Consider the following 24,380-nt stretch of genomic DNA (forward strand, 5'->3'; position numbering starts at 1 on the left):
TTGTGTGCGGCTGCTCGGCCATGGATACCCATTTAATGAAGCTCGCGACGAACAGTTATGGTGCTGATATTGCTTCCAGAGGCAGTTTGGAACTCGGTAGGGAGTGTTGCAACCGAGGACAGAGGATTTTTACCCGCTACGTGCTTCAGCACTTGGCGGTCCCATTCTGTGAGCTTGTGTGGCCTACCACTTTGTGGCTGAGACGTTGTTGCTCCTACAGTAGATGTTTTCACTTCACAATAATAGCACTTATAGTTGACCGGGGCAGCTCTAGCAAGACAGAAATGTGACGTTCTGACTTGTTGTAAAGGTGGCATCCTATGACGGTGGCGCGTTGAAAGTCACTGAGCTTTTCAGTAAGATCATTCTACTGCCAATGTTTGTCTATGGAGATTGCATGGCGGTGTGCTCGATTTTATACACCTGTCAGCAACGGGTGTGGCTGAAATAGCTGAATTCACTCATTTGAAGGTGTGTCCACACACTTTTGTATATATAGTGTATGTTTACTGCATACTGTAGATATAATATACTGTATATTCCAGATATATACTGTTAAATCACCACATGCCAGGGGCCAGGATACAGCTAAACTCAAGGTACAGTAACATTTGGGCCAGACCGGCAAGTAAACAGGTCTTTAATCCAAAACTTTGGATTTGAATGCATTTTTACTCACAACACCTCTACAAAAAGCCAACTTGACCTACAGTAGAGTAGAGTACAGCTAAAGCAGCCTGCCTGAAACGAAGGGGAGTGTTAATTGGCTGAGTGACAAACAAGTGACGACCAATCTGTCAAATGGAAAAATACTGTATAGGCTGTTTCTCTTGAATTCATGTGCTAAAAAAAAATATGAGCTCTCAGTATGTGTCTTTAGTGCTTCTTTTCTCCAGGTTCATCTGGTCCAGGTTATCTTGAAAAGAATCCCACTGTAGGATGCTAAAAAAGGAATCAAAGTGGTCATGACAAGTCACTTCCAAATGAGAGTAGAATGCTTGACACTCCTGTTCCACATAGAAAACCCCAGAATTACCGAGTACTAAGTACTAAAACAGTTACCATCATCTAAAAGAAAAACAACCAGTTACAGGTTTTAAAGCAACAGCAACCAAGAATTTACCAACAGAGTTAGTAACTGCTATTGCATATTGAAGGTGTGTCTGTGTATGTAAATCATGGCTAGTTACCTTCGATTTTGGCATATTCTGTGATTTTAGCGTAGTTGAGCTGTGCAGCCTGCTCCAGACATTTACGGATGACTCCCTTCACTTCCTCTTGTGGGACTGGAGTCACAATGTCCTTCATCAGCACCTGAGGATGAGGAACAGGACAGGACAATTCTTCCTTAGGGTCTTTCCACTGAATTTCAGTTTATTGCAGTTTTGTTTTCATTTTCTATTTCCTTTTTCTAGCATATATATGAGATTATATGAGCTATGAAACCTGAATCATTCATGAACTGAACATTTTCTGTAAAATGAGAACGAAAAGATTGCAGTCATCAAAATGTACTAACCCTTTCCAGCAAAGACAGCGTGGCCTTCAAGGCTCCCTCTGGACGTCCGAACGGGAAGCAATATCTACACGAGAGAAGCGAGTTGAATCACAATGAAAAATCACTATGGACAACAGAACCGTGGAATAGTATATGATGAGGCCAGTGAGCGATCAATCGATCGATCGCTCGCTAGCCTCATCATATACTATTCCATTATTCCATCTATCCATTATTCGATCGATCGGATCGATAGATAGACCAGTAGGCAGCAGCACTCACCTGAAGTTAGTGATCTGGTGTTCCAGGATCACACGCAATCGCTCTTTGATTTCTTCAAAGCGCTCCTTTTCATCCACCTTCACTGTTCCCAGTCCGTCAGGCCTTAGGATGACATCATAGCATACAAAGACAACATCAGCCCAGCGAATCATGCGGTAGTGGAGCCGCCAGTTGGAGTCCATCAAAAAAGGAACAATACAACAATTTGCACATAAACAGTGCCATCTTTTAGTTCTCCATGATTTTACTGCTGCTTGTGTGAGTGAAAGAGAATCATTCTTCAGCATGTTTACCAAATTTAAATGTTCTTTCTTACACAGACAAACATCAAATCAAATTGTATTTGTCATATTCTTCGTAAACAATAGATGTAGACTAACAGTGAAATGCTTACTTCCGGGTCTCTTTTCAACAGTGTAGAATTAAAGTTAAAAAATATAATAAAAATAGAAAGTCACACGACAAATAAATACACAGTGAATAACGAATAACAATGACAGGTACAAATTGCATAGCTATATACAGGGAGTACCAGTACCGAGTCAATGTGCATGGGTACAAGGTAATTGAAGTAGCTATGTACATATAGGTACATTTTATAGTACATCATCTTACCTGATGGGCTCTTGGACGAGCTGAAATGTGGAATCCCTTTTCTTTCTAAACTTCATCTTTTTGCTTCCCCGTTTCGAGCCAGCCCCTGGTTCTGGGCTCTGGGCGCCGCCAGGGGCCCAGGGGCCCTCACAACTCATCAGTGGCCCACAGTAACTGCTGCCCTCTCTGACTTTATAGGGATGCATGGGAGGATGAGCAACATCGACATAATGAGACTGAATAATGCAACAAAAGACAAGGAGGGAAAAGAAAAAAGGAATACGGTGGAAACCAAGGTAAATATAACTGATTAATAAAAAAAAGTGAACAAAATGATGACATGATATCATAAAATACATGATTAAAATCATAATAAATAATATGCAAAACATTCATGACAAACAAAGACGTAACACTGGGAAATCATAAAGCAATGGTGCTCTGCTGCGTTTGATGACTCTGACCCTTTTGTCCTGTTACTATGGCCAGCTTTTCTTTCCTTCTTTCTCTTCTTATTTTATCTGAAGACCTTTGTGTGTGTATTTGAGATACAAAGTTTACCCATCTCTCTTGCGATATGGTGGTGATTTAGCATTGCCAGTGCTACTTTGTGATGAGCACTGACTTGTCCAAAATGTCGCCCTCCGGCCTTGAGGATGTCCTCTTGGTCTAATGATTAAGACTATGGATTGGCAAGCAGGAGGACCGGGTTCAATCGGGTGTAGATTTTACCTGTTACCGTGGACATGGGAGGCGCAGAAAGCGAAGCTGTAGTGAAGCAGGGTGGGGTCGATCATGGCTCCTCTGTCCGCCCTCTCCAGCAGGTCCCCTAGGTAACCCAGGTGTCTGTGACACCCCCGCACGCCGTTCCTGGCACAGTACTCATCCAGGACAAACACCTGGCCCGGGCTGAACCATCCCTACACATTACATCAGAGAGTTGATTTTATGTTAATATTTATCATTATTTTAAGCCCTTTTTCTCCCCAATTTCGTGATATCCAATTGGCAGTTATAGTCTTGTCCCATCGCTACAACTCCCGTACGGACTCGGGAGAGGCGAAGGTCGAGAGCCATGCATCCTCCGAAACACAAAACTACCAAGCCACACTGCTTCTTGACATACTGCTCGCTTAACCCGGAAGCCAGCGGCACCAATCGGAGGAAATGCCATACAACTGGTGACCGTGTCAGCGTGCATGCGCCCGGCCTGCCACAGGAGTCGCTAGAGCGCGATGGCACAAGGACATCCCGGCCGGCCAAACCCTCCCCTAACCTGGACGACACTGGGCTAATTGTGCGTCACCTCATGGGTTTCCCGGTCACGGCCGGCTGCGACACAGACTGGGATTGAACCCAGATCTGTAGTGACACCTCAAGCACTGCAGTGCCTAAGACCGCTGTGCCACTCGGGAGGCCCAGAGAGGGGGTTTAACAGTTTATATTATAACACCTGGCCCGGTTGAACCATCCCTACACATTACATCAGAGATGGTGTTTAACAGTTTAGACTAGAACACCTGGCCCGGTTGAACCATCCCTACACATTACATCAGAGATGGTGTTTAACAGTTTAGACTAGAACACCTGGCCCGGTTGAACCATCCCTACACATTACATCAGAGCTTTTTTTAAGAGGTTAGCATCATGATCTCAATCACAAACAAACCCCTTTCCCTGACTGAACCATGACCTGAGTCACATTAACAATGTACCTTGCTCCAAGAAATGTCAGCATTTTGATATAAAGTATATTTTTTAGTGCCCAGGACTTTATTCTCATTCCACCGTACTGTGGGTTTGGAGAATGCCACTCACCAGGCAGCAGAAGGTGTCATTGAGCCTGTGGTCCAACGTGAGCCTCTGGACGATCTCGAACAGGGAGGCGTGGTCAAAGCTACAGGGGTTAGCCGAGATAAACTCATCCATGCCATGTTTCTGAGCTCTGTCTGCGTCTGTGTCCAACCAGCACAGGGAAAAGGACAGGATTCAGAGGAAGAGGGTGTCAGTAAGGCACAGAGAAAGAGTACAGCATATCTCTCTACCTCAACACAACGCTGGGCCTGTCTGGCTAAGACTACTGTTAGGGCAAATTATAAACACTTACAGCTTTACATTGTCAACTTGCATCATATCAGACAGAGTCAATAGAGCTGATCGGGATTGTGGAATAAGGAGCTACTGATGTGAATCTGTAGCTAAACTCAATGGGACCAGTGCTTTTTCGTACTGTAGTATGTGGATGCTGGCAGCTTTTTTGTTGTTCAATGGCTACCATTTTAGGCATATTAGATTCAAAACATGTATTAAGAAAGTGGTGGGTTAAATTGAATAGGATGCTATTCTCATTCGTAATATGTATTCAATAGATTCTGCCATTCGCGATTGATTGGTCGATGTCACTAAGTTCCTGACAAAATGACGGGTCGTGTGCTGAAAAACAAAACAGAGTACAGTGTGATTTTGAAAAAAAAACATTAAGCTGAGTAAATAGCTCTGTTTTATGGAGAAAGTCTAGTCGATTCAAAACTGTAAGAGTTAAGTGTTTTCTATTCTATAGAATACATCTATTTTTATAAAGGTTGGGTAGCGGACACAAGCCTCTAGGGAGCTGCTTATCTGCATCCAAATGCATTCTGGGAGCAGGTCAAGTAATGAGTGCCCACGTTTCTTAAATAGATTTTGACGGTATTTGATTAGTGTTGTATAGTTGTTCAATAGATCTAAAACGGCAGTGTATATGTTGAGGACAGAGAACAATAGGAAAACACAGGAGACATGTATTCATGTACGACCATCTTCTGAAACAAAAATATGTATTCTGTCTGTCATGACAGTAGTGGTGGCATAATTTGAATAACCAGAATACTCTCATCTAACAAAAACAATGATGAGAAGCCTAAAAGCAGAATATAACCAGTACCTGATAAAAAAAACATTGATGAGAAGCCTAAAAGCAGAATATAACCAGTACCTGATTAAAAAAAACATTGGCATTCCCACATTTTCTTCCCATGTCTGCACTACATACTGTATATAGTCAGATCTCAAACGATCAGTGATGAGATGACATGTGCATGAAAAGGGGGACTCGACATCATGTGCAAGTGACGCGTTCCTACGTCATACATCCGTGTTCTTGTCCCTAGTCCTGTACCGAATATGCTTGACGATTATATCATCAAATTCGTGAAAATGCGGTCATATACAGTACCAGTCAAAAGTTTGGACACACCTACTTATTCCTGGGTTTTGCTTTATTTTTTACTATTTTCTACATTGTAGAATAATAGTGAAGACATCACAACTATGAAATAACACACATGGAATCATGTAGCAACCAAAAAAGTGTTAAACAAATCAAAATATATTTTATACTTGAGATTCTTCAAAGTAGCCCTCCTTTGCCTCATTGACAGCTTTGCACACTCTTGGCATTCTCTCAACCAGCTTCATGAGGTAGTCACCTGGAATCCATTTCAATTAACAGGTGTGCCTTGTTAAAAGTTAATTTGTGGAATTTCATTCCTTCTTAATGCATTTGAGCCGATCAGTTGTGTTGTGACAAGGTAGGTTTGGTATACAGAAGATAGCCCTGTTTGGTAAAAGACCAAGTCCATAACATGTCAAGAACAGCTCAAATAAGCAAAGAGAAACGACAGTCTATCATTACTTTAAGACATAAAGGTCAGTCAATGTGGAACATTTCAAGAACTTTGAAAGTTTCTTCAAGTGCAGTCGCAAAAACCATCAAGTGCTATGATGAAACTGGCTCTCATGAGGACCACCACAGAAAAGGAAGACCCAGAGTTACCTCTGCTGCAGTGGATAAGTTCATTAGAGTTACCAACCTCAGAAACGGCAGCCCAAATAAATGCTTCACAGAGTTCAAGTAACAGACACATCTCAACATCAACTTTTCAGAGGAGACTGTGTGAATCAGGCCTTCATTGTCGAATTGCTGCAAAGAAACAACTACTAAAGGACACCAATAATAAGAAGAGACTTGCTTGGGCCAAGAAACACAAGCAATGGACATTAGACTGGTGGAAATCTGTCCTTTGGTCTGATGAGTCCAAATCTGAGATGTTTGGTTCCAACCTCCGTGTCTTTGTGAGACGCAGAATAGGTGAACGGATGATCTCCACATGTGTAGTTCCCACAGTGAAGCATGGAGGAGGAGGTGTGATGGTGTGGGGGGGGCGTTGCTGGTGACTCTGTCTGTTATTTATTTATAATTCAAGGCACACTTAACCAGCATGGCTACCACAGCATTCTGCAGCGATACGCCATCCCCTCTGGTTTGTGAGTAGTGGGACTATCATTTGTTTTTCAACGGGACAATGACCCAACACACCTCCAGGCTGTGTAAGGGCTATTTGACCAGGACAATGACCCAACACACCTCTAGGCTGTGTAAGGGCTATTTGACCAAGAAGGAGAGTGATGGAGTGCTGCATCAGATGACCTGGCATCCACAATCACCCGACCTCAACCCAATTGAGATGGTTTGGGATAAGTTGGACCACAGAGCGAAGGAAAGCAGCCAACAAGTGCTCAGCATAATTGGGAACTCGTTCAAGACTGTCGGAAAAGCATTCCAGGTGAAGCTGGTTGAGAGAATGCCAAGAGTGTGCAAAGCTGTCATGAAGGCAAAGGGTGGCTACTTTGAAGAATATAAAAACTAAAATATATTTTGATTGGTTTTAAACTTTTTTGATTCTATCTGTGTTATTTCATAGTGTTGATGTCTTCACTATTATTCTACAATGTAGAAAATAGTAAAAATATAGAAATACCATTGAATGAGTAGTTGTGTCCAAACTTTTGACTGGTACTATATAAAGTTATATTTGTATTTGTGAAGGGATTTACTTCTGCCAGATGCCTTTCGTTATGTTTTTGCACTAAAAACCAATGCACTACGTTTTTGCCCATTCAACACCATTCAAAAAGCCTACAAATGTTCAAAAACGACAATGCAACTTGCAGCGTCACTTGCATAGCATATAGAGAGATGAAAGAGGTGTTGATGTTCATGTCCTCTTCAGCGTCGGTGAGTGACAGGTGTCATGTCCAATCGTGTGACACTGAAAAAAGTGAGGATAATGTGACGGTGGTGGGGCAGGTGGATAAGGGGGTAGGCTGGGCTTGGCTGGGGGTGGGGGTTCTATAGCAACACTAACTTTGAACTCAACTGACATCTGTCCGCCCCATGTTCAGAGACAGGGATAGATAAAGGGGAGATGGAGGGCCATGGATGAGGATAGGACAGCTGTACGTTCAATGGTACTTGTTAAAGGGTTCTAGAGTGTAAAATTGGGAGGTGTTTTGTTTCTTAATCGTCCAAACGAGTGGACTAGACCAACAGACTATGTATCCCTGGTTTTGCTAGGCACTGACAAAAAAGGCCCTACCACAAGTTAAAAGGGAGAGAGGGGTGAACTAAGGCTAAGACAGAGGGGTAAGCATAGGTTAAGAGAGGTGAGAGAGGGGTGAGACAGGGAAGAAATGATAGATATGATGGAAAAATGAAAGTTGTCGGGGGAGATAGAGTTCAAAAGTGAGGGTGTGAGAATGGGATGAAAAGGGTAAGAGGAAACAAAGGGTGAACACAGAGAAAGAGAGAGAGAAAGGGGGAGGGGGGCTGAGAAAACGACTCAGACATAGAGAGATAAATAGATGAGGGAGATACAGACAGTGCCAGGAAAGTGGGGAAGAAAGCGATAGCGGACGGGGTGGGATAGTTACGGGGGCAGTGGGGAAGGGTGGGGGTGAGAGAAAGTGTGCGATAGGGGCAGAGTGGAGGTGCACGATGTGTGATAGAAAGTGCTTGAATGTAGGCTGGAGGAAATGGGGTGGGGAATATCTCTTCTGGTTGTTTTAAATGAGGAAATGGAGTTTGATTTTGGAATAACAGACTGAATGGACTATGGGGGCACATGATCATATTTAGTGAGTTCTTGTCGATGGTGATGTCATCATCTAAAGGCAAGATGATTGGTTAAAAAGATTGGATTGTTTTTCCATTATGAATATTGGGGAATACAGTAATTAATAAATGCTCAATGACAAACATAATACTATCACATGCTGTAGAACAGTGACTTTCCATTGTGCTTTCAAAAATGTTTCAAAATGTTATGTCATGCATCTGAAGGTTCCATTTTCAATGTTTGGATAAAACATTTTGGGCATTCCTCTTTCTCTTAGCATTTGCAAGTTGACAATACTTGAGTGTGTTGCAGTGTATTTATTCATGACATCTACAGAGCACAACTAACAGGCATACCAACTACTGGAGTATCTCTAACAGGGTAGCAATACAATTTGGTGCAAGTACATCGGTTTATAGCATGAAGCCGACAGAGGCAAAACTACATGTAGATCATTCTCTGGGAGATGGCAAGGGGGAAATAAAAATTCCTGTAATTCCATCAATGAAATAATGGACACATGACAAAAGTGTTCACCTGTTCAGGCAATCAAAGGGCAATCAAAAGAAACCAAAATGAGATCTGTTCCCTCCTAGAGGTGCTACTATGGGGGGCTAGCTGCTGTCTACAGGCCCATCTAGTAAGAGGGTTCTTCCAGAGTATTGTATGGTAAGGAGCGGTGCCAATGGCTACTCCTTGTCATCTGCATTCAAAATACTCCACGTACATATTTGCCAACTCTCGTGAACAGAGGACAAAAGAAAAGAACCAAAAGCAATTGAGCTATGGCCACTGAGGAGTATTTTTCTCCACAAATTTTTTGGGGTGATTTACCAGGGGGTGCTGTAGTACCCTCAGCACCCCTACTTCCCACAGCTATGAATTGAGTCCTCGGAAGTAAAGCATGACCCATGTTACCCTGCTAAAAGGGTCCAAACTAATCACAACCAAAATGTTCAACATGTCACAGCTTTCCAACTGCTCTACTCTTTGAAAAATGTATTAAACAATATGGAAATATTCAATCATTTGTAAGCGATGTAAAGAATTGTAGGACTTAAAAAAAAGAAAAAAAGCTTGATTACAAGCTCTGAAGTGCCCTTAGGGGGAAGCTTTTTTACTGCTCTCTAAAATAGAATTTCCATAACTGTTGATGGATTCACAACTACATTTCTACAGCAGTCATTTACTGTATTTTATTTTCTGATGGCATCATGTCACATTGGGCCATCTCTCTGCTTTACTCTGAGGGGTCCTTGGACACCAATAAGATTAAGGAGAGAAGGCAATTATGCAACAAAAAACATAATAATAACCAGAATATAAACTACAATAATTACTGAGCCAAATGATAAGTCTAAGAATCAAATACATGCATCCTAAACCGTCAAGAATGGAAGCTTATAGCTACTTCAAATTTCAGATTGAGGAGAAATCAAACATAAAAAATACGTTTTCTACTGTCTAAAGACATGAAGCGAGGAGACTTAAGAGGAGGAAGTGGATAGGGAAAGAGGAGAGAAAGCACGTTGCATTTGTCAGATAATCGTTGGGGATTATCTGAGCTGTGCCGGCTATAGGGAAGCACTTACCCTTAAGTCCAGCTAGAAGACAGCGGGGTAAGAAGGGACAAACCAGAATAACATAAAGACTAGCAACAAGGCTAGAGGAGAGCAAACACGAGTGTCCCTCACCTAGCAGTTGCAATACTAAAGAAGGGTAACAAGCAAAGCATGAGGAAGAAAAACACAACTAAAAAAAAAAAAAAAACCTGTACCAAAATATATATGAGAGAGAGAGAAAGAAAGAGAAAGAGAAAGAGAAAGAGAAAGAGAAAGAGAGAAAGAGAGAAAGAGAGAAAGAGAGAAAGAGAGAGAGAGAGAGAGAGAGAGAGAGTAACAGGGTGGTGTGGTGTATGTTATGGCCCCTGTGCCATTCAAGATAACCAGGGTGGGGTGAAACATGTACGTTTGGTGTGGCACAGTGTTTCAGAGAGGAGGGGGGTAGAAGGAGGAGGTCTGTGCCACTGTGAGGGGTCATTGAATGGCATCAGAATGGCTGGTCTTATATAGAGGAGGTAACCAAATAACCAGAAGAACGATCACATACTCGACAAAGACACCAATGGAGAGACCGAGAGACCACAGGGAATTCTGATCTATAGATTCTGTTTATAGAAACGGATGAAAACTACAGTGTAATTAATTAAAACATAGATGTTCTACCCCTCCCCCCCAAATAATGACATCTACGCTTTTGTTACCTAAATAGCGCAATTCCTGCATAAAAACCTATGTAGATGTTTTTATTGCTGAATTGTTTTCAGGTTATAAAAATGCCAATATAATAAAAGGGGAAAAAAGCTTTTTCTACAACCCATTAACTCTAACCAAACGGCCTGGACATTAGAATAATGGTTAAAATAACTAAAGGAGTTGAAGGAAGGATGCACACCAAAATAAGTTATCACGTTTGGTTTTGAATAGCAGTGGAGTGTTCTTTAGTAGTCTTGTTAACCGGACTGAACGATGCACTCACCTTATTGAAACAAATGGTGAGCACAGCATTCAGTCTGGTTTTACCAGGCTAGTTCTTTAGTGCTGTAAAAGAACAGAATTGAGTTGGCTACTGAAGGGTACTAATTTACCAAGTTAGGTTCAACCTGTTCAGGTTTCAGAGTGTTTACAACGTGTAACTTAGATATATTTTGTAAAAAGAAAAGTGTATTAGGATACACGAGTATCATGTTAGCCTAAAAATCTTTGGTCCTATTTCACTGTTAAACTGTGATTCAAAGTGTGTTTTAAATAAGAGGCAGAGGACACAGAAGAGACGGTTACAACAGGAAGTAGATAGGTACGTGTTGCAGAAGCCACGTTACTAGAGACAGTCTTACCTTTACTTTGCTACTGTACAGTATCTGACCAGTGGCTGCTTAAAGGTACAAGTAAAGGAACGGTTAACACTACAGAGAACGTTGACTGAGCAGTGGCTGGACCGAGACAGCGCTGGGCTGAGCGGGGACTCAGAAAGTCTGTCTGTTACAGCTGTTGTTTTCTACCATACAACATGCTGGGGTCTGGGGGTGTTCAGGCAATACTCCCTGACACCTTAGCATTGTCACAAACATAACACTTAAGTACCACTGTTAACGCAAAACATTCTCAAAAGATTTTAAAGGTTTCAAAAGGATTCAAAAGGCTAAAAGGTGCCAAGCTTGATGTTTCATTTTAGTGGTTTAATCTATATCTACGTCATTGGCCGCCGTTCCGTGTTTCTCTTAAGTTTGTCAGCTTGGTTAATGTTTAGAGAGAGACAGAGCAGATTGATGGGGGAAGAGTCATAGGATGTTGCACCTTTAAACAGGTCATGTGTGACTGATTGGTGACGATGAGGGGAGGCCAAAAGATGCTGGGCACTCTGTGTGATACAGCAATGAGGAGGACGTGCCTGCGTGTGTTGACTTTAGTTCTACAGCGCAACGTGTTTAACAGTTACAGTATGTGGCTGCAGTGTGACGTGGGGAGAGACACATGGCGTAGTGAAACGTTATGGGTGAGAGCTGTCACTGGATTGGGGGGGATGAAACCTGAAACTGCCTGCTGATTGGCTGATCTGATGCTGAGGTTGTGTATTGGTTTACTTACAGAACTGGGAGATGGGCGCGTCCATCTGAGCGGCGGCACCCCCCTTGGAGTTTAGTTTCTGGACCTGGGTGGGGGGAACGGGCTTGTGGGACTGACCGGTGGCCCGGTACATTGCCTGAACCCACAGGATGCGGTCCTGTTCGTCATCACTGGCAAAGATCACAGTGTCGCCCTCCTTCACCGCGTTGAAGAACGCCCTGCCGCCATCCAAACCTAGAGACAGAGAGGAGGGTTTAGGGACAGGTTGTGTGGGTGTGTGTGTGCGTGCATGCATTTGTGTGTGTGTGCGTCCATCTGTGCTTGCGTGCATGCATGCACGTGCGTACATAATGTACGTGTGTGTCTGTGTGAATGTGCATGTGTGCGTGCATGTGTGTATATATTTACCTGGCTGGGGGTCGGTGTAGTCCACAGTGTAACCATCCAGCTGTAGCAGCTCCTGTGGCTCAGACTTCTTCTCTCTGTAGCTGCACATGGCAAAGGTGTACTGGCTCACCTACAACAGAGAGGACAGACACGTCATACACTTCCATCTGCTCAGGAACATCAGAGGATCAATGGTGAATTGCTGTGATTGTTCAAGCTTCTTTCGAGGTAAGAAGGCGATTAAAATGTGATTATATTTGTGTGTGAAAACTACCCCTTTAGCCACATACAGTTGCAATCACAATTCCCTATTTCTGCTAAAACAAGTTGAAATTGAAAAAACCTTTGGTGTTCACACGTGTTGTATTTGTTTGATATACAACTGCACAGGACCAATATTTTTTTTTTCCTGGACTAAATTATTCAGAATTCAAATTAATTTGGTTGGAGGCAGGTGATTCTCGTTTACTGGGTAATTCATCTCACCTGTGGCAAGTTGCAGTTGCCTACCGGGTAAAAATAGCCATTCAACCAGTTTTGAAGAGAGAAAATAAGACATTCTGATCCATTTGCACTCTATTGTAAAGTTCAATGGTGCCAATATATTTGAATAAACTGTAAGTTATTGGTTGTTTTGGTGATGTTATCATTTGAATTACCTTTCATTTGACCAGACCAAAGACATGATATTTCAGAGGCTGATGATGTACCAACCTGCACGAGGACGAAGAAACGCTTCTTCCAGCGCTTCCAGACGTTCTTCCCAAAAGCCCACAAATACCTGCCAGAAAACAATGTTTAACAATTACTACATGGCAACGTAATGAGTACATGGCAATGGTATGACAATTGGCTATTGTTGTTTCCTGTGTTGTAACAACAGCAACAGAATCAGCAGGTTTAGCCCACACTACATTCATAGCAAGGAGTGTATCCCCTACTACAAACAAAACAATGTCGTACATGTTTTGATGTTTTATGCAGAGTGGATGACCCTGGGTTGGCGCAGTGAGAATGAGTCACGTTGGCCTGGAAGCTAGTGTCTTTGTTGCTCTCTAAATGTAAAACAAACCCAGTAGTAACCACCAGAGGGGATAGAACAATACAATACAATCCATTTATCTAGAAATTAGGCCAAGAAGGAACCAAGGAAGAGGCCGGAGGAGTTTCAGAGAAATGGATGAAAAGGTAAAAATAAAACCCCAAACAAAACCCTATCTGGAGATCCTACTCTGTCCTCATGAGTATGTTAATTAAGCAGTAAAGTAGCAGACTTTAAAACAAATGAGATTGAGATCAATAGGACCAGGTTTCCCTTGCTTGCCTAGAATTCTTCATGTTTTGGAGCTTGTCCATACTTACCCAGAATGCTTCATGTTCTGCGGTTTGTCCATGCGAATGGCCAGTTTGATCTGAAGGTTCTGGTCGGGGCAGGCCTTGGTGAGGGCCATCTTATGGAGCTCTGATGCCTTGGGGCTGTTAGGGGTCGGGTGGAGGACCACCTGGAGGAGAAAAGTATCAGACAAATTAAGATTAAGAAAGAAATGAAGAGATTAAGATATCTGATGATGACTACACAATTGTATTTTTAACCTTGACTTTTTAAAGGGCAGTGCATTCAAAAACTTGATTTTCAATTTTTTTTGTATGATATTTACACACAATGACAGTGGTATTTAAAATGAGTGTTGCTAAAATGAAACAAAAAAAATTAAGAGTGCAGACTATTGTTTGATAAACTAAATTTGAAAAAGAGCAAAAAATAAATAAATAATAATAATAATAATAACTGGCATTTCAGCCTGTTCAGGTGGGATATATAAGGAGTTGGTCCCCCTTTGCTGCTATAACAGCCTCCACTCTTCTGGGAAGGCTTTCCACTAGATGTTGGAACATTGCTGCAGGAACTTGCTTCCATTCAGCCCCAAGAGCATTAGTGAGGTCGGGCACTGATGTTGGGCGTTTAGGCCTGGCTCGCAGACATCGTCCCAAAGGGGTTCAATGGGGTTGAGGTCAGGGCTCTGTGCAGGCCAGTCCAGTTCTTTCACACTGATCTCGACAAACCATTTCTGTATGGACCTCGCTTTGTGCACGGGTGCATTGTCATACTGAAACAGGAAAGGTCCTTCCCCAAACTGTTGGAAGCACAGAATTGTCGAGAATGTCATTGTATGCTGTAATGTAAAGATTTTCCATCGCTGGAACTAATTGGCCAAACCCGAACCATGAAAAACAGCCCCAGACCATTGTTCCTCCTCCACCAAATGTTCTCCTGGCATCCGCCAAACCCAGATTCGTCCATCGGACTGCCAGACGGTGAAGCGTGATTCATCACACCAGAAAACGTGTTTCCAAGGCTCCAGAGTCCAATGGCTGTGAGCTTTACACCACTCCAGCCAACGCTGGGCATTGTGCATGGTGATCTTAGGCTAGTGTGCAGCTGCTCGGCCATGGAAACTCATTTTATGAAGCTCCCGACGAATATTTATTGTGTTGACGTTGCTAAAAGGCAGTTTAGAACTTGGTAGTGAATGTTGCAACCGACGACAGACTACACACTTCAGCACTCGATAGTCCCATTCTGTGAGCTTGTGTGGCCTACCACTTCGCGGCTGAGCCGTTGTTGCTCCGAGACGTTTCCACTTCACAATAACAGCACTTACAGTTGACTTATAGGGCTAACAGGGCAGAAATTTGATGAACTGACTTGTTGGAAATGTGGCTTCCTATGACGGTGCCACGTTGAAAGTCACTGAGCTATTCAGTAAGGCCTTTCTACTGCCAATGTTTGTCTATGGAGATTGCATGGCTGTGTGCTTTACTTTACACACCTGTCATCAACGGGTGTGGCTGAAATAGCCGAATCCATTAATTTGAATTTCCACATACTTTTGTATATACAGTGCATTCGAAAAGCATTCAGACTCCTTGACTTTTCCCACATTTTGTTACAGCCTTATTCATCAATCTACACACAAAACTCCATAATGACAAAGCATAAACAGGTTTTTCAAAGTTTTTGCCAATGTATTAAAAATAAAAAAACAGAAATATCACATTTACATAAGTATTCAGACCCTTTAATCGGTATTATTTTTATATTTTTGTATCCCTTCTCCCTTCCCTTTCTCTCCAATTTCGTGATATACAATTGGTAGTAACAATCTTGTCCCGTCGCTGCAACTTGAAGGTCGAGAGCCATGCATCCTCCGAAACACGACCCGGCCAAGCCGCACTGCTTCTTGACACACTGCTCACTTAACCCGGAAGCCAGTCGCACCAACGTGTCGGAGGAAATGCCATACAGCTGGCGACCGTAGTCAGCATGCATGCGCCCCGCCCGCCACAAGGAATCGCTAGAGAGCGATGGGACAAGGACATCCCAGCCGGCCAAACCCTCCCCTAACCCAATTGTGTGCCATCTTATGGGTTTCCACGTGGACGGTTGCGACACAGCCTGGGAACAAACCCGGATCTGTATTGATGCTTCTAGCACTGCGATGCAGTGACTTAGACCGCTGTGCCACTCGGGAGGCTACTCAGTACTTTGTTGAAGCACCTTTGGCAGCGATTACAGCCTCAAGTCTTCTTGGTTATGACGCTACAAGCTTGGCACACCTGTATTTGTGGAGTTTTTCCCATTCTTCTCTGCAGATCCTCTCAAGATCTGTCAGGTTAGATGGGGAGCGTTGCTGCACAGCTATTTTCAGGTCTTTCCAGAGATGTTCGATCGGGTTCAAGTCCGGGCTCTGGCTGGGCCACTCAAGGACATTCAGAGACTTGTCCCGTAGCCTCTCCTAAATTGTCTTGGCTGTGTGCTTAGGGTTGTTGGCCTGTTGGAAGGTGAACCTTTGCCCCCAGTCTGAGGTCCTGAGCGCCCTGGAGTAGGTTTTCATCAAGGATCTCTCTGTACTTTGCTCCGTTCATCTTTCCCTCGATAGTGACTAGTCTCTCAGTCCCTGCCACTGAAAATCATCCCCACAGCATGATGCTGCCACCACCATGCTTCACCGCAAGGATGGTTCCAGGTTTCCTCGACGTGATGCTTGCATTTAGGCCAAAGAGTTCAATCTTGGTTTCATCAGACCAGAGAATCTTGGAAGCAAAACTGTGTTGGATACTACAGTTGAAATGTACAGTAGCAATGTAACCACCTCTGAGAGATATGGATATACTGTACATGTGTAAGCAGTATACTGTACATATCCACAAGGTTTATTGGAGAGATCCCTGGTCTGTATCCACCTATCCAGTGAGTATTCAGCACCACGAGTCAGCATTCTCAAGGATTGTATTGAACACTCAATACATTTTCAAGAGTTTTCATTATATCTTAATCGTGCTCTGGCAGCCCAGGCCCCAGTGTGCCTGTGCTGTGTGTCACGTTTGAGCCAGTGGCTCAGTGTATCTGTGTAGCTGTGTTGCCATATCAAAGGAGAGAGAAGCCCAGCAGTCCCCGCTCTACTCTGCTCCTCCCTGCTTCCCTGAAGACGGGGCGTAATCTATCTTTGCTGAGTTAAAGAGCTTTGATGAAGCCTTGCTGCCTTGCTGGCTGACTGACTGCCTGCCTGACTGCCTGTCTGCCGCTGCAGCAGGAGATCAAAGAGCCCCTATCACAGGCAAGGTCACTCCCACTGGGCTAAAACTGGTTGAATCAATGTTGTTTCCACGTCATTTCAACAACAAAAATCAATGGGATGACCTTTAATCAATGTGATGACCTTAAATCAATGTGGAAAACTGATAGAATTTGCATAAAGTCATCAACGTAAGGGAATTTAGTCTTTTTTTCAGCCAACTTTTACCCTAAATCCAAAGATAATTTTTTTAAATTCCACATTGGTTGACAACTCAACCAAATGTCAATGAAGACTAGATGTTGAACTGACGTCCGTGCCCCGTGTGCAGCCTATCTAGGGCTGCCCGGCACACTATCACAGGACGTTGGAGGGCTCTCTCTCTCTGCATTAGAGGACAGGAGAGCGGAGCAAAGCAGATGATGAAGACATCTCTGCATGACTTACAGTTACGTCATTTAGCAGACACCCTTACCCAGAGCGACAAACAGGAGCAATTCAAGTTAAGTGCCTTGCTCAAGGGCAGATCAGCTGACTTTTCACCTAGTCGGCTTGGGGATTCTAACCATATGCAATTCAGTCAAACGTCTAACGTGAAGAGAAAGGACCGTTTATACAAGGACAGGTGTGGACATGATATGGCCTGGATACATCATTGAGGAACTATAATGTGGTCACAGCTTAAAATGTTCTGGCTGTGAGGGGTTAAAATCATCCCTGACTCAGTCCACCTACAGTACTGTATTGAATAAGCATCCGGCAGTGAAGAGGACATTGTTTTGGTCCTGTTTCTCCACAGGGAGGGTTTGAATGAGACTATAGCACACCTTAATTTCACCACCTGCCTAATCCAGGACAGAGAGGCCCAGTCAATCAAATGGGAATTTTAAAAACTAGTTTTGCATAATCCTCATCACCAGGGATTTCAAACAAGAACTGTGCATACCTAGGGCCCAGCGGTGGCTGTAGCTTACTGTCTACACATCACATAATGCTAACCAACCCAGGACTGATTACACCAGCTTTCTCTGTCCCATAATGATGTGTGCTCTGAATGGTGTGTGCTCACGTTACAGAGTGTATGGTTTAGGGATTGTGACTTTACCTGGAAGTGGCATACTTTACTGGTTTCCAAATCAACCCTAGTCCCTACTTACTAACCATAATACCATAATGCTATTATCAATCCAATCCTCTCAGACCTACATGAGTGCCTATGGAGTAGGGGCTAGGGGTCGATGTGGAATCCAGCATAACTGTCTACTCAGTGACATAACAGCTCAGTATATGGATGGCTGGGGTCACCTTTGCTTCCAGTTCAACAACCAGGAGAAATGTATTGGTCTAAAATGCAAAGGTTTAAAACAATAAGGTTTGGACACACCTACTCATTCAAGGGTTTTTCTTTACATTGTAGAATAATAGTGGAGACAATGAAACTATGAAATAACACATGGAATCATGTAGTAACCAAAAAAGTGTTAAACAAATCAAAATATATTTTATTTCTGAGATTCTTCAAAGTTACCACCCTTTGCCTTGACAGCTTTGCACACTCTTGGCATTCTCTCAACCAGCTTCTTGAGGTAGTCACCTGGAATGCATTTCAATTAACAGGTGTGCCTTAAAAGTTAATTTGTGGAATTTCTTTCCTTCTTAATGCGTTGGAGTCAATCAGTTGTGTTGTGACAAGGTAGGGGTGGTATACAGAAGATAGCCCTCGGCGAGGTCAGTACAGGTGCATCCAAGCTGGGACTGAGAGACTGAAAAACAGCTTCTACCTCAAAGCCATCAGACTGTTAAATAGCCACCCGATTACTCAACCCTGCACCTTAGAGGCTGCTGCCATATATACATAGACATAGACTGACTGGTCACTTTAATAATGTTTACATACTGCTGTACTGATTTCATATGTATATACTGTATTCTATTCTACTGTATTTTAGTCAACGCCATTCCGACATTGCTCGTCCTAATAGTCATATATTTCTTAACTCCTTTCTTTTACTTTAGATTTGTGTGTATTGTTGTGAATTGTTAGATATTACTGCACTGTTGGAGCTAGGAACACAAGCATTTCGCTACACCTGCAATAACATCTGCTAAATATGTGTATGTGAACAATAAAATTAGATTTGATATGATTTGGTAAAAGATATTATGGTAAGAACAGCTCAAATAAGCAAAGAGAAACGACAGTCCATCATTACTATAAGATATGAAGATCAGTCAATCCGGAAAATTTCAAGAACTTTTAAAGTTTCTTCAAGTGCAAAACATAAAGTGCTATGACAAAACTAGCTCTCATGAGGACCGGCACAGGAAAGGAAGACCCAGAGTTACCTCTGCTGCAGAAGATAAGTTCATTAGAGTTACCAACCTCAGGATTGCAGCCCAAATAAATGCTTCACAGAGTTCAAGTAACAGACACAGAGTTCAAGTAACAGACACATCTCATCAACAGTTCAGAGGAGAGTGAGTGAATCAGGCCTTTGCTGCAAAAAAACAACTACTAAAGGACACCAATAAGAAGAGACTTGTTGGAGCCAAGAAACACAAGCAGTGGACATTAGACCGTTGGAAATCTGTCGAGAGAGAGAGCGAGAGAGAGATCAAAGATTGTGTTACCCTGCCCAGCTCTTTATCCTCCAGGGCCAGCACTCCAGTGCTTTCTGTAAACAGTTTCACCTTGACGGCAGGGAGGGGGTGTGTGGTGGTGAAGTCTCCCTGGGTCCCCCAGCTGAAACACAACACACACACACGTCAGAAGCATGTGACCTTCTGGTATGGCAACTGCTCGGCATCTGACCGTAAGGCGCTACAGTGGGTAGTGGGTACGGCCCAGTACATCACTGGGGCCCCAAGCTTCCTGCCATCCAGGACCTATATACTAAGTGGTGTCAGAGGAAGGCCCCAAAAAATTGTCATACTCCAGTCACCCAAGTCATAGACTGTTCTCTCTGCTACCGCACGGCAAGCGGTACCAGAGCACCAAGTCTAGGTCCAAAAGGCTCCTTAACAGCTTTGACCCCCAAGCTATAAGACTGCTGAACAATTAATCAATTGGCCACCCGGACTATTGACATTGACTAATTACCTAGACTAACCTGTACCCCCGCACATTGACTCGGTACCGGTACCCCCTGTATATAGCTTCATTATTGTTATTTTATTGTGTTACTTTTTCTTAACTCAATTTCTTGAACTGCATTGTTATTTAAGGGCTTGTAAAGTAAACATTTTACGTTAAGGTCTACTCCTGTTGTATTCGGCGCATGTGACAAATAAAGTTTGATTTGATTTTTGACACAGCTCTGAAGACATGGACACATCTCCAACATCTACAGGGCTGTAGCTTTAGGCCAGGATGCAAACAAACGCAGACAAACAACGTGTGCACAGTCATTTCATTTGATTTATGTTTGAGACGACATTTGCAGTCTTTACAGCGAAAGTTAGATCAGCCAACATTCTGGAAATGCCTTTAAAAGTCTATCCCTGTGCTCAGGTTGTTTGTTATTCTGTGTTGGATTGAATCCGAGCGTAAATGAACATCTACCTGGCCCAGAGGAATTGCACAAGATCCACTAGAATCGCCGTCCCTGTTTTCCCTTTATCTCGCACATTCTCTCTCTCTCTGTCTGTCTGTGGCTCTTTTTCTCTCATCCTCTTTCCCAAAAGTCGATATCTGCGCTCTCAGAAAGAGTGAGACGTGGTTGTTAAAAAATAAAACTTTATAACCAAAGTGATAAAGTGAAAACAATAAACTGGGGCTGGGTAAGCTACGTACTGCTCAGTTATGAGACAGACTGAGAATAGCAGCTGACACTACAAAGGGTAGAAGTAGAAGGTATATTAAATGCTGTGCAGAAGTAACATTTAAATTTATTACAGAGAGGAGATGGAGTGAGACTGAGTGGGAGACGGGCGCACCGGCCGCTCCACACAGGCAAGCACAGCCTGAGGGAGCCCTACCACTCACACAGAGACACACACAAACACTCATGCATGCATGCACACACACACACACACACATTCACAATGAGATATATATGAACATGTTCATAGGGGTTATTGTGTCATGATTGGATGGCATGTGATATCATCATCATCAAGGAGACAGGCAGTACAAGACAGAGCCAGCAGTCTGAAGCTGTGTGTGTGTGTGTGTGTGTGTGTGTGTGTGTGTGTGTGTGTGTGTGTGTGTGTGTGTGTGTGTGTGTGTGTGTGTGTGTGTGTGTGTGTGTGTGTGTGTGTGTGTGTTTGCCGTTTCTCCTTCTGCTGTGAGCTGCATCTGTGAATGACAATGTCTTTCTCCTCTGCCTTACTGACATTAACACTCATCACCACCAGGTGTCTCATCTCACACTGGGAATGTGATTAGAATGTTACTCTTTCACATTGGCCCCTTAGTTCTAATACCTACATTGATCATGCATTTATTGAGTGTGATTATATAGAATAAGAATGAGAGCAGTACTGTATTACATTCAGGGATCATTTGTTAAACTAAATGACACAAGATTTGGGCTCCCGAGTGTCGCAGCGGTCTAAGGCACTGCATCTCAGTGCTAGAGGCGTCACTACAGACCCTGTTTCGATTGATGGCTGTATCACAACTGGCTGTGATTGGGGATCCCATAGGGGGACGCACAATCGGCCCAGCGTCGTCTGGGTTCGGCTAGGGTATGCTGTCATTGTAAATAAGAATTTGTACTTAACTGACTTACATAGTTAAATAAAGGTTTAAAAAATGAAAGATCCTAGATCAGACAGGACACGTCTCCTCCTGTACAAGGAGGTTGTTAAAACAGCGCCTGTGTGATGGTGTATGCGGTGGATAAGCTGACAGCTAGCTAGCAGCACGAGATGCTTGTCATTTCCAGGAGTGCTAGAGGGGGACTCTCTCCTGCTCCATTAAGATGCCATGTCCTGATCACTCTCCCTGCCTGGCAGCACTGGAGTAGGGGCACACACAGAGGCTGCTCTCCCCATCTCTCTACCTCCATCTCCTCCTCTTTCTCCCCCTTTTCTCCACCACTTTGTTTGTCGTCCTGTCATTTTCTCTTTTCATGCCTATCCTTCATCTTTTGCTCTCCCTCTCGCTCTCCCACTTCTCTCATCTCCCTCTCATTATAAAATGACACTTGAATCTGTGGGAGAGCAAGAGGACGAGTCTCTAAAATAGTTCATAATCACGAGCTGAACATCACATCACTGGAGAGAGGTTGGCATCACAGACACACTGTAACATTACAGACTGCTTCCTTTATAACAGCAGACAGACTCGGGATCCAGTCTGCGAACACACATTTACATTCACATGAATTCCTTCCTCATTAACATCATCACCACTTTTAACATTCAGGAAGGGTTGATGAAAGCCTGTGACCACAATGAACCTGAACCAACTTAATGTGTTGAACCTGAATAGATAGTTTTGGTATGTATCTACCTTATATGGTTACACATCTCGGTAAACTTGAGGTGTTCCAAGGAGAACCTTTTTGGAAAGCTAACATCCTGAGATGGGGGGCTTTGCCAGTGTTATCTTTTCACTCATCATCTGACCTCCCTTTAATTCCCATGGAGACAGACTGTTCTAAATGGAGGATTACACTGGGAGCGTCCTTTCACACTTTGATCAGCTGACTCAGGAATCACAGCGTGAAGAGAAGGTGACTGCATTCAGATCACATGAGAACACTACATGAGTCAGTGGATGTTAAGCTCAGGCAGGTTAAGAGTTGAGGTGAGAGAGGCACAGAGGCAGACAGAGGCAGACAGAGACAGAGACAGCTAGATAGACAGAGAAAGAGACAGAAGGGTCTTACGTTGGCTTGGAGGCCTCAGCCTGGTCTGTCTGCAGTTTCTCCCCTCCCTCCACCTCCATGGTGCAGTAAACGATCCTGTTAGGAGCCAGAGACTTCAGGCCTACCACCTCCATGATCACCACCTGGAGGGCACAAACAGCAGGTCGTGAAACCATGGGTGTACGCGGTAAGGTTCACAATGTAGCAGAAATGTACCAAATATAGAGCTGACATTACTCTGGTCTAGACAATATTCTGTTACATTCTGTTACATTGCACCCTCCTGAAAAGGCCCAAGCACAGCCCCTAACTGTCTATGGTGCCCTATACATGACTACAACAATCTCCTTGACATAAACCAACAAAGGTACAGTAAATGCATACAACCTCATATAAAAAAACATTAACGAACACATTACTGTAAAATGCCTTAACCTCCTAAGCTATATTGGTCAACAACATTTACGGTATGTTTTAAACCAGTCATTTTAAACTGGTGGGTCGTGGCCCAAATTCGGGTCATGGGAGGTTTTGAATGGGTCGCGGATGTCTGAATAAAAAAATTATGAAAATGTCGATTGAAAAAATACTCCATTCTGAATGACTAAACAAGTAAAACCAGGTAGAAAAAGGTAAAAAGTGAGTAAATTTCATCTCTGAATAATTTTTCTTCAATCACACTATTTTCAATATAGATATATTAGCAGAGCTATTTAGTGGATTTGGTTGATTTTGAGGTCTCAAACCAGTGAGCTTATTACCATTCTCCATCAAGAATATGATCAATATGGAATTACTGACAATGACAAATTTGTTCCCTTGTCATATAATTGCTACATTCACTAGCAGTATAGCATTAAAAAATACAGTATTTTGGCAAAAAGAAAATCGAGATGTGAATAATACTAAGACAACCTGGTTCAATTTGGGTCCTGACCCAAAACCAGTTGAGAACCACCGTCTTAAACGACACTACACCCCGACTGAGAGAAAGATACTAACATTTAGGCCTACTCAAGCGAACTAGAACTCATGACCATTAAAAAGGAAAAGACAATGGAGGCCAAAAATCCCATCACGAAATTCCATGACAGAAGCTACAAATCAGGCCAGCCTCTCTGATCTATAAAGCAGTAGTTTCAGTCCTCGCACCATAATCACTACATCTGCTCTGCTCCCCACTACAATCAACTGCTGAGACTGGGAAGGAGCAGTATTAATCTGCCCATGCTAGAATTATACTTCCTTCTCCTAAAGTAGCTAGGGGAACAGAACAAGCTCTTCTGCGTATACTGAATTCTCTTAGATCATTCATCATAACAGGAGTTATTATGATGACTAATGAAGTTGCTATGAAATTAAAAAAGGAGGATTTTATTTTGTTTCACTACATTATCCTGGTCTACCTTGTGATCTGTGATTTATAATTTAACGATGGAAGTCTACCCCAGTGATCGGGGAGTACAGTAGAGGAGTCATTTAGGCAGAATGTTCTTCCTGTAAGCGTCCATCTATTTTTATTCTCTTTCTTTATGGCTAGAGGGCCATCTGTTTGCAATCTATACTGGGTTTATTTTCAAAAGCGTCTCAGAGTAGGAGTGATGATCTGGGATCAGTTTTTTTTTCTTCATAATTACATAATTAATCAACTTTATTTTATTTAT

General features: G+C 43.0%; 1 protein-coding gene across 7 annotated transcripts in view; it reads right to left on the reverse strand.

Annotated features, from left to right (window-relative positions):
- Positions 1-24,380, reverse strand: part of LOC120025942 (calcium-dependent secretion activator 1-like) — a 145,903-nt gene that overhangs the window by 24,223 nt on the left and 97,300 nt on the right. For 3 of the 7 annotated variants that reach the window (XM_038970729.1, XM_038970713.1, XM_038970696.1), the window contains exons 6-17: positions 22,738-22,859; positions 19,532-19,643; positions 13,686-13,825; positions 13,038-13,104; positions 12,345-12,453; positions 11,963-12,170; positions 11,207-11,211; positions 4,193-4,329; positions 3,107-3,294; positions 1,781-1,882; positions 1,520-1,583; positions 1,191-1,314 (exon numbers count right to left, since the gene is read on the reverse strand). In XM_038970729.1, coding sequence (XP_038826657.1) covers positions 1,191-1,314; positions 1,520-1,583; positions 1,781-1,882; positions 3,107-3,294; positions 4,193-4,329; positions 11,207-11,211; positions 11,963-12,170; positions 12,345-12,453; positions 13,038-13,104; positions 13,686-13,825; positions 19,532-19,643; positions 22,738-22,859 — 1,378 coding nt within the window. Of the gene's footprint in view, positions 1-1,190; positions 1,315-1,519; positions 1,584-1,780; positions 1,883-3,106; positions 3,295-4,192; positions 4,330-11,206; positions 11,212-11,957; positions 12,171-12,344; positions 12,454-13,037; positions 13,105-13,685; positions 13,826-19,531; positions 19,644-22,737; positions 22,860-24,380 lie in introns of all 7 variants that reach the window. The other 4 variants (XM_038970720.1, XM_038970705.1, XM_038970686.1 and 1 more) reach the window with 2 other exon arrangements.

The sequence above is a fragment of the Salvelinus namaycush genome, chromosome 2 (genome assembly GCF_016432855.1).
Source record: "Salvelinus namaycush isolate Seneca chromosome 2, SaNama_1.0, whole genome shotgun sequence".
NCBI classification, from domain to species: domain Eukaryota; kingdom Metazoa; phylum Chordata; class Actinopteri; order Salmoniformes; family Salmonidae; genus Salvelinus; species Salvelinus namaycush.